Source organism: Heterodontus francisci, chromosome 7 (genome assembly GCF_036365525.1).
Source record: "Heterodontus francisci isolate sHetFra1 chromosome 7, sHetFra1.hap1, whole genome shotgun sequence".
Taxonomy (NCBI): domain Eukaryota; kingdom Metazoa; phylum Chordata; class Chondrichthyes; order Heterodontiformes; family Heterodontidae; genus Heterodontus; species Heterodontus francisci.
Window position 1 is genome coordinate 117,509,214 of NC_090377.1, and position 11,380 is coordinate 117,520,593.

The 11,380-nt window shown below is 46.2% G+C and overlaps 1 protein-coding gene across 1 annotated transcript in view; it reads right to left on the bottom strand.

Moving 5' to 3' along the window:
• The window catches only part of ube2g2 (ubiquitin-conjugating enzyme E2G 2 (UBC7 homolog, yeast)), an 82,744-nt gene extending 71,364 nt beyond the window's left edge, over positions 1 to 11,380 (bottom strand). The window contains exon 1 of the mRNA XM_068035983.1: positions 11,261 to 11,380. Coding sequence (XP_067892084.1) covers positions 11,261 to 11,303 — 43 coding nt within the window. The 5' untranslated portion in view covers positions 11,304 to 11,380. The remainder of the gene's footprint in view (positions 1 to 11,260) is intronic.

The following is an 11,380-nucleotide window of genomic DNA, read 5'->3' on the forward strand; positions in this document are numbered from 1 at the left end:
TCCCAATTATCGGCAAAGCGATGGAAGGGATTGTCGACAGTGCTTTCAAGCAGCACACACAGCAATAACCTGCTCACTGACGCTCAGTTTGGGTTCCACCAGGGCCACTCAGCTCCTTACCTCATTATAGCCTTTTTGCAAACATGGACAAAACAGCTGAATTCCAGAGGTGAGGTGAGAGTGGCTGCCCTTGACATCAAGGCAGCAGTTGACCGAGTATGGCATCAAGGAGCCCTAGCAAAACTGGAGTCAATGGGAATCGGAGAAAACTCTCCGCTGGTTGGAGTCATACCTAGCACAAAGGAAGATGGTTGGGGTTGTTGGAGGTCAATCCTCTCAGTCCCAGGACATCACTGCAAGAGTTCCTCAGGGTAGTGTCCTGGACCCAACCATCTTCAGCTGCTTCATCAATTGCCTTCCCTCCATCATAAGGTCAGAAGTGGGGATGTTCGCCGATTATTGCACGATGTTCAGTACCATTTGCAACTCCTCAGATACTGAAGCAGTCCGTGTCCATATGAAGCAAGACCTGGACAATATCCAGGCTTGGGCTGATAAGGGGAAGGTAATATTTGCGCCACACAAATGCCAGGCAATGACCATCTCAAAATACAGTGAATCTAACCATCTCCCCTTGATGTTCAATGGCATTACCATCGCTGAATCCCCCACTATCAACATCCTGGGGGTCACCATTGACCAGAACTGAACTGAATCAACCATGTAAATGCTGTAGCTACATGAGCAGGTCAGAGGCTGGGAATTGTGCGGCGTGTAACTCGCCTCCTGACTCCCCAATGCTTGCCCACCATCTACAAGGCACAAGTCAGGAGTGTGATGGAATACTCTCCACTTGCCTGGATGGGTGCAGCTCCAACAATCAAGAAGCTCAACACCATCCAGGACAAAGCAGCCTGCTTGATCAGCACCCAATCCACCAACTTCAACATTCACTCCCTCCACCACAAATGCACAGTGGCAGCAGTGTGCACCATCTACAGGATGCATGGCAGCAATGCACCAAGGCTCCTTCAACAGCACCTTCCAAACCCGCGACCTCTACCACCTAGAAGGACAAGGGCAGCAGAAGCATGGGAACTCCACTAAAGGCCTGCTACCCAACCCGAAGGGAGCCGAAAACATGTGCTGGTTTCGGGTCGGGTCGGGTTGCACGTCCGGGTCCGGCACGCTCTATAACAGGTATAAAAACAAGAAATGCTGGAACCACTCAGCAGGTCTGGCAGCATCTGTGGAAAGAGAAGCAGAGTTAACGTTTCGGGTCAGTGACCCTTTTACGGAACATTCCGAAGAAGGGTCACTGACCCGAAACTTTAACTCTGCTTCTCTTTCCACAGATGCTGCCAGACCTGCTGAGTGGTTCCAGCATTTCTTGTTTTTATTTCAGATTTCCAGCATCCGCAGTATTTTGCTTTTACTTTATAACAGGTAAGTGGCTCCAATGTTAATTTAATTTTTGTATTAGAAAGGTGGTTTTGTTGGAGTTATTTTAAGCTTGTGCAGATCAGCAACAAAATGAAAAACGGAAGATAAGTTAACTGATGTTTGGGTCGGGTCAGGTCGGGCGCAGGAAAAAATGGAAGGACTCAGGCTGGGTCGGGTTTTTTTTTTGAAGACCTGAGCAGGCCTTTAAACTCCACTACCTGCAAGTACCCCTCCAAGGCACACACCATCCTGACTTGGAACTATATCGCCATTCCTTCACTATCACTGGGTCAAATTCTTGGAATTCCCTTCCTAACAGCACTGTGTGGTGTACCACATGGACTGCAGTGATTCAAGAAGGCAGCTCGCCACCAACTTCCCAAGGGCAATTTGGGATGGGCAATAAATGCTGGCCTAGCCAGCGATGTCCACATCCCCCGAACGAATATAAAAAAATTTGAAACAAAATTTATCAAATTAATGTAATGGTTTCTGGACCCTAAATGTGTTACCCTGCACTTAGTCTTATGATTTCAGCAAACAGTCGATGTCAAGTGGTTTGTATCTGCTTTGCATTTAAAAGGTATTTGTATAAAAAAGACAGGCATTTATATATCACCTTTCACAACCTCAGAACATCCTAAAGTGCTTCACTAACAATACTTACTGAATAACTAAAGAGACAGGGTGTCTTTCCATTGAGAGTGATGATATCACTGTCATCCAGCCCATCTTTCCTGACAGCTTATTTAGAGCTGGTGCTCATCCGTCTGTCAGGCCACAGTAAACTTGGTCTAGGAAGACCAGAAAATTATGACTGGAAGCCGGTGTGTGGGGGAGGGGTAATGGAGCTTGCACACAAATTATATGAAGATGATCCCCTGCAAGTACAGACTACCACCAGTGAGTAGACAACTACCCAGCACATATTTAAACTGTTACACTGCCACTCAACACGCTAAGGGGAGGGGAAGGAAGTGAAATGTACATTGTGTTGCTATATACTGGTTGGGCAAGAAATGTGTGCAGTGGCCTGGAATTTACTGGGATAATAAGAGTCTAATGATGCACGTAAGTGACCCAGAACCTGTGGCAAGGAAGAGATGCAAGTCACAAGTTTCTGACCAATTTAAGCCGCACCATCTTTGGCTGTGAAAACGGCTGCTTGCCCTCAGCCTCCCCTTAAGTTTCAAGAAATTTCTGCACTTGAGCATTAATTACCAAGTAAACTCGCCACTGAACGTTAGGGCTGGTAATTTATGATGTAAGATCTATTTCATGACATGATTTATGCTCCTGCAATGTCACTCAACCTCCAGCCCAGAAAGGGGGAACAACTGAAACTGTGGCGTCTTATTCCTACAGGTAGTAATTTGGTCCTTGAGGTTTTTTCTTACTTTTCCTTTACAGTTTTTTTTCTCTGTCTCAATCTAATTTTTCTTTCCCTCTTTATTTCTCTTTCTGTACCCAGCTTGATTCTAATTCACCCTATTTCCTGCTCTGTCATTCCTCTGTTTATCAATCCTTAAATCTCATTAGTTAACGAGATAGATTGCTGGTCCCATCGTTCACCAAGGTCCCAGGGGCCATGTTACCCTTGCTGTACCATTATCAGCTCATACTTCCAGCAAAATATGGCACTTAAAACATTCTACCTGAAGGATGAGGGGAAAAAAACTAACTAATGGGGTACATCACGAGATGTCCGCTCCAGCAAAATCTGCCCTATTGTTATCATTACCCTCATGGGGAGGGGGAGGAGAATGTAATGTAAATGACATGATTCTACATTCCTGTTGATGGGAGTGATGTGTACATCGCTCGTGAAAAATAAATCCGATATTTTTGATTATATATTCTTAAATGCAGTGGAGAGGAGTACACAGTCACAATGTGCCAGAATCCCTTGCAATCACTGTCGGGTCAACGCATTAGGTTTTGCGTGACTCACTCACCCTCCAGTCCCAGGTTATAATAATAACTTCCCTCAAACAGCTGGATTAACAATAAAGCATATTATCGAACCACTCAACCCATCAAACTGACACACAGCAGTCCTTTCAATCAGCACCGCTGAATTACTCAATCTAACCACACGATCGAAGAAGCCAATACAAATATGTAAACAGCTCCTAGCCTGTGGAGTAGTAGTTGTTCCAAAACTTCACTCCTCCAAACAGCTGTCACAATAAGAATTCAAATACGTCAGGAGCAGAGGCGCAATTGCAGAGTTAAAAAAATGCCTGGACCTTAGAAGGTACAAGTCCAAGCTGCAGAGTCTGGGTTTCACATGTGCATGCTGTACCTAGACCAGGGAATGAAAGCTATGCTACATGTATATTTTTTTAAATTAACAATTATTCAACAAGGTTAGAAAACTCAAAGGACTCATTCTGCCAATCCAGTTAATAATTCCTCCAGCAAATGTTTTTTTTTAAGTTGAGAAAACAACATGAAGCAGGCGCGATAAATCAAGAAGTAATGGTTACAATCATCTCCTCGGACTGACCGTGAGTAATATCATGGAGAAACACACACACACACACCAAGAGACAGACACAACAGCTGAGTTTCTTGCAGTACGAATTGCAAACACACTAGAAAAATGATCCCAAAGGGTTTACAATCTTGTTTGGTGTTTGTGCAGTTGCAATCCCGGTATCAAACCCTTTGTCGTGATTATTTCCAAGTGGCCTCACCATTGGTGATATACTCCTAATCATCAGCCTGCATTTTCCACAGCCACAGTTTGGGAACCATCATCGCAGCACCCAGCACAACAGGATTCTGAGCAGAACAGAAGGCAAGCATCGGGTTTTCACAATCAGTGTCCATCTGGTTTTCAGGAGCTCCAAAACATCAGTCAGGCAGTCAGTACTCAGAGTGCACAAGAAACTTTATCCGTGTATTCAATATAATATCTGAGCTAGAAGCGTGGGAGTTGAAATCAAACTCTAATCTCAAACTGTGGAACCACACGTTAAAGTATGGGCAGGTCAGATGATCTGCTACTGTAGGAGAAACGGAGTGGCCTCGTCCAGTGCCAGTTTAGTCAGGGACATCTGTCATTACAGTAGAGTTCGATAATGCCCCACCCACAAAGGAGCTGGTGAAATGTTGAGATATGGTATTGAATTCTTACGTACGATATTCAGAACATTTCCATAGTTTAAAATTGTTTGAATCTAATCTTTATTTCTAAAGTTACAGCTCTGTAAATCACTTCAACTGTGTCAAGTTTTTGTACAAAAGTCTACTGTACTCTCAAAAGGAAAAACAGCACCAGAAAAAGAGACAATCACTCCTTATTTCAAAGCCTAAGGGTGAAGCACTAGTTGGGTACTCCAAATCCCTGTCTAATTAAACACTACATACACTGTTGACTAAAATAACACATGCCCGAACTTGGCAGTTTTTTTGGGGATGTTAGTTTCAACACCATGTCAGGTCACTCTGTTGTGTAGCACACTTATTTTTCTGCCTTCTGAGTCAGAGGGTCGTAGGCTCAAGTCCCACTTGAGGGGCTTGAGTTTATAATCTAGGCTGACACTCCAGCGCATTACTGAGGGAGTGCTGCACTATAAGAGCAGCAATCTTTTCGATAAGACATTAAACTAAGAGAGACCCCCATTTTCCCTCTCAGGTCGATGCAAAAGATCCCATGGCACTATTTCAAAGAGAAGCAGGGAAATTCTCCCTGTTGCCCTGGCCAATATTTATCCCTCAACCAACACCCGAAAACAGATCATCAGTTCATTAACGCACTGCTGTTTGTGGGATCTTGCTTTGTGCAAACTGGTTGCTGCGTTTCCTATGTTACAACATGACTACACTGCAAAAGTACTTCAGGGGCTGTAAAGAGCTTTGGGATGTTGTGAAAGTTACCAAATAAATGGATGTTCTTTCCAATATGGATAGAAATAATTCCAATGAATGATCCTACCCCAAGTAATTTCAGCTTCAATATTCCATGTGATGAAGGAGACAAGGTTGTTACTGGCCAGTTTGTTTTCTATTTTAAGCAATTCCGGTTCTTAGTTCATATTTCCAAAATGGGAAGTTGAAACAAAGTTCTGTTGAAACCCAGAATCCTAGGTTCACTCACACTGTAACTGGTCTCCAAATTTTAGATGTTAAAGTGTCTTATCAAAGATTATTAACTGAATTAAGCAGGGTTTGTGGAAGTGTAGTATTGTACAGTACTGCACAATGAATTAGGATACTGTACGGTAAGGTATTGACTTACAACGAAAAGTTGTATTTATATAGTGCTTTGTCACTCTTCAGGACATTTTAAAATGTTTTACATTAAATGGATTCTTTTTGGAAGTGTAGTCACTCTTATTACGCAAACAAATGTGCCAGCAAATTTGTGTTGAGTAAATATTATTGGTGGCGTGAGCTACAGGAGGAATGTTGGCCAGTGTACCAGGGACACTCCCTACTCTTCTCATGCATACTGCAGTGAGATCTTTTACATCCACCCAAACAGGCACATGGGGTGTCACATTAACATTTCATCTGAAAGAGGGCACCTTTGTAACCTGCAAGACTATGGACCAGGTGCTGGAAGATGGGATTAGATGGGCGGCTAGTTTTCTCAGCCGGCGTGGACACGACGAACTGAATGGCCTCCTTCTGTGCCATAATTTTTCTATGGTTCTACCTCGAACAATACAGCAGCCCTTCGGTACTGCACTCAAGTGTCAGCCTAGATTTAGTGAAGTCTCTGGACTGGGGCTTGAACCCACGACTGCCTGACACAGAGGTAAGGGTGCTACCTACTGAGCCAAGCTGACAACTGGCTTTACCCACATCAAAAAATTAGGTCACACTGCTGTCATAGTCTCAAGTGTTCATTTGAAAAAGTACAACACTCAGCGAGTAAATGCAAACCCTTTGTCGTGATTATTTCCAAGGGGCCTCACCATTGGTGATATACTCCTAATCACCAAATACTGACCCCAATTCCAGTTGACTGGTCGCATATCAGCTTACAAATGCAACACAAGTGGATGGCGATATATGATAGTGAAAAATCATCTTGTATTCAGATCAGGCTTGTAACAAACAGCCCAAGGAACTACACATTCAGGGAAAAATGAATGCTGAATAGCAGTATGAGGCGCAACGAGTAGCATGATGAGAACAACAGGTTTCCAACACGCTTTTGCAGGTCACAAAAGGAGTCGAAAGCTTAGAGGGATTTGCATAGAGAGGGGCTTAGACAGCTGAAAGATCTGGCATTGATGGTACAGCAGAGGGAGAGGTTAAAAACACAGAAAGCCACAGACAGAAGACCAAAGGGAACAGGAAAAGTGAGACTGAAGGAAGTTGGGTGCAGAGGGATTTGTAAACAAGGATGAACATTTCGAATTCAATGTGGTGGAATAGGACAGGAGCCTGTTGGCAGGGATAAGGTGATGGATGAGTGGAGTTTAGTGCAGAACAGAACAATGGAAGATGGCATTTATGTAGGTGCGGCTCAAGAGGCCAATCATTTTGACTTTGGAGAAATTGAGCCTGGAGGTGATGAAAGCATGGCCGAGGGCTTCACCAGCAATGGAAGGGGTGAGGCAAGATCAGAGGTAGGCAATACTGCATGAGTGGGAATAAATAGCCTTTGCAATGGGTAAAAAAACAGTTGCAAGCTCAGAGCACCAATGTTACTTGGTAAAAGCAAAATACTGCAGATCTGGAAATCTGAAATTAAAACAGAAAATGCTGGAAATACTCAGCAGATCAGGCAGTATCATGGAGAGAGAAATTGAGTTAATGTTTCAGGTCGATCAAATGATCCTTGACATCCAGTTCTGTTTGAGTTGCAGAAAAGGATTCAAGAATCTCTCTCTGGAAGCCCAATAAGATGTCATTCCAATGCTCAATACAACCCACATTCCAAAAAATGATCTTTCCATCTAACAGCACTTGCCTGGATGTGGTAGGGATATGGGATTAGTGTAGGATTAGTATAAATGGGTGGTTAATGGTCGGCACAGACTCGGTGGGCTGAAGGGCCTGTTTCAGTGCTGTATCTCTAAATCTAAATCTTATGCAGGGCATTGGTGGAACGGCCAGGTTGTCTTATGAGGAATGGTTGGACAGGTTAGGCTTGTATCCGCTGAAGTTTAGAAGGGTAAGAAGTGTATTTCCTCTGTTACAACTACATTTCAGAAATATCATATTAGCTGTAAAGGCTTTGGGACACCCAAGGTCTTGAAAGGCACTATTTAAATGCAGGTCTTTCACGTACAGTTAAGTCAGATATAATTGCACTAGAGCACGGCTATCTGACCCGAACCCGACATACGTCGGGCTCTGGTCGGGTCGGGTCGCACTTCCGGGTCCGGCATTCGGGCTCGGGTCAGGTCGGGTTGGACGCGCTCTATCACCACCTCCAGTAAGTGGCTCCAATGTTAATGTACTTTTTGGACTTGAAAGGTTGTTCAGTTACAGTTTTTCAAAGCTCGTGCAGATAAGCAACAAAGTGAAAAATGGAAGCTAGGTTAACTGATGGTCGGGTTGGGCGCGGGAAAAAAATGAAAGGACTCGGGTAGGGTCGGGTTTCATTTGCAGACCCGAGCCGGCCTTTAAACTGTACTACTTTGCATACAGAAACTACATTTTATAACAACATGGAAAACAGCTGCAGCCAATCCCATAGCGCTTTCATTTGGGTTTGTGGTCATGATGATAATCAAATCTGTAATGATACTGGAATATTCTAGGGCATAAATTAGCATTTCGCAATGTGTGTTAGCCCTGGGTCAATGGCAGCAATCATACCCGAGTCAGAATGTTAGGAATTCAAGTACTACATCAAGACCTGAGCACATATAGATTAGCAATCCATTGTGTCCGTCTCAGCCTCTCCCTCCCTTCCCCAGGGCCTCCGGCTCAGCCTCCCCCCCTGCCCCAGGGCCTCCGGCTCAGCCTCCCTCCCTGCCCCCAGTGCGTCCGGCTCAGCCTCCCTCCCTGCCCCCAGTGCGTCCGGCTCAGCCTCCCTCTCTGCCCCAGTGCGTCCGGCTCAGCCTCCCTCTCTGCCCCAGTACGTCCGGCTCAGGCTCCCTCTCTGCCCCAGTGCATCTGGCTCAGCCTCCCTCTCTGCTTATCTAACTTGTCTTCCAGGAAATGTGAGGTACAGTGGAAACTCTATGCTGACTGGATTCACTCCCTCCCTCTGAGAAAGGTGAGTTTATGAGCCACTTGTTTTCCAGTATGAAGGGCCCTCAGGAGAAATATGCCTCAATTAGTTGGCCTGAGCCTCCCTTCCATCTTGCTCGATGCTTTGAGTCCTCAGCCAGAACTGTGGAGGGCCTTGCAAGGCTGGTTCACCCTGCTCCACTATTTCCACCTTCTCCGAGGAAGTGTGCCACTCCTCCTGCTCTATGGTGGCCCTTGTGCTGAGATGGTAGCAGTTGTAGGGCCTCTGTGCCTCGAAAGGGTTGCATACAGGTGTTAGCAGCCATCTCTTCAATGTTCCCGAGCAGCCATCCACATTTTCTCTCCGGTGGCATAAGCAGCTGCGGCACCCACAGTTTCCTAAGAATGAAGGAGTCGTAGCAGCTGCACAGGTACCATGCACAGCCCTGGAGGAAACACTTTTGGTGGTCGCACACCCCCCGATGAATGTTGAGGGAGCGAAACCCTTCCTGTTTATGAATACGACTGGCTGCTGTGCCAGTGCCTTGATGGCCGCATGAGTGCAGTCAACAACCCTGTATAACTGAGGGAGTCCAGCTACGGAGGTAAATCCCACTGCGCTCTGTGCCTGTATGTCCCCATTAATGGTAAACTCAATGTAATCCGATGCCCTCCCATGTGCTGTGATGGGCAGTCGATTGCCAGATGCCAGTCTGGTCTTGAAAGAACCCAGAGACTAAGAAGCTCAGCGCCACTGTCTCTAATGGCTAAAGGCAGGGCGTGCCAATGAACCTAGCGAGGTGGTCCTCCACCAGGACACCTAACACTGCTACCATCAGCCTCGATAGGCACATCCTTTGGGGACACTGATACTCAGAAAGCTTATGAGTTGTCGGTATACCCTATGTGGAGGGCATCGCCTTCGTTCCCCTGTGCATCACTTTTGCCTGCCTCAGGATCAATGGCCTGTGTTAGCTGTGAGAGAGGCTGCTCCTCAACATTACTCGTCTCCAACCAGGAGTAGCTCAACCCCATGTCCACGGGTTGCCTTCCTTGCCTCCAAAAGGACTATCTCGGCTGCCTGCACTGGACCGGACCAGACCTCACCCACCTGATACACACCACTAACCCCTATTGGGTCACACTCTCTTTCTCCACCCCACCCTTCAATAGGTCCAGTACCTACAAAGCTAACTCTAGAATGCCTGGGCAGATGGAATTTAATACAAGTGTGAGGTGATGCATTTTGGCAGAAGGAATAGGGAGAGGTATTGTGTACTCAATGCACAGTTCTAAAGAGTGTGCCGGAACAGAGGGACCTGGGAGTACATGTGCATAGATCTTTGAAGGTGACAGGATGTAGTGGGCGAGTGGTTAGTAACGCATATGGAATCCTGCGCTTCATAAATAGAGACATTGAGCCCAAAAGCAGGGATGTTATGCTAAACCATTATAAAACTCTGGTTAGGACCCAACTGAATACAACATCCAATTTACCACACTTAAGGAAGGACATGAGGGTGCAGAGGAGATTTACCATAATGGTTCCAGGGATACAGGATTTTACTTACAAGATTAGGTTAAAAAAGCTAAGTTTGTTCTCCTTAGCACAAAGGAAATTGAGGGGAGCTTTAATAGAAGTGTACAAGATTATGACAGGCTTAGATATGTTAGACAAGGAAAAGCCATTCCCATTAACAAACGGTACGAAGACTAGGGGACACAGATTGAAAGTTTTAGGCAAAAGATGCAGAGGAAATATGAGGAAGCACACTTCTTACACAGTGGGTAGTAATGACCTGGAACTCACGGTTCACAAGGTTGGAAGCGGAAACGATCAATGATTTCAAGAGGAAGTCGGAGAGAAATAGATTTGCCAGGGCCCGGGCCGGGCAGTGGGAATGACTGCATAACTCCATGGAGAGCCGGCATGGACTCGATGGACCCCTTCTCTGCTATAAATGACTATGACCTCTACACACCCAATGACCACTCTATGCCACTGCTGAACAGCTCTCTGTGCCTGCCCACACCTCCAACTCAGGGCCCTGGCTGTGACCCTTTGTGGTCCCTGTGCCTCCAACCAAAATCGCTTCCTATCCTTGAACGAGCTCTTAACTCTGCCTGATGAACCGCCTCTTGGGGCCGGATTGCCGCTTTAAAGGCGGCACAGTGGCGCAGTGGTTAGCACCGCAGCCTCACAGCTCCAGCGACCCGGGTTCAATTCTGGGTACTGCCTGTGTGGAGTTTGCAAGTTCTCCCTGTGTCTGCGTGGGTTTCCTCCGGGTGCTCCGGTTTCCTCCCACAGCCAAAAGACTTACAGGTTGATAGGTGAATTGGCCATTATAAATTGTCACTAGTATAGGTAGGTGGTAGGGAAATATAGGGACAGGTGGGGATGTGGTAGGAATATGGGATTAGTGTAGGATTAGTATAAATGGGTGGTTAATGGTCGGCACAGACTCGGTGGGCCGAAGGGCCTGTTTCAGTGCTGTATCTCTAAATCTAAAAAAAATCTAAATCAAAGGGCCCAACCCCCGTATCCCATTCAGCCCTGTCTGGCAGGCCGACCCGCTGCTGAGGCCTCTTCCCCAGTGGACCCACTCTAAGCCGAGGACTCTCTGCACAGACAGGACCAACCCACAGACCCTCCCATCCCCGACTTTCCACTTACGCTTGTACTCGGCCATCAGCCGCTTCAGCGCCGTTCCTGCCATCAGACAACACGACTGTTACGACGCCACAGAGCAGGAACAATTACACCGACACACACCGCAGCTGCTTCCGCTTCCGG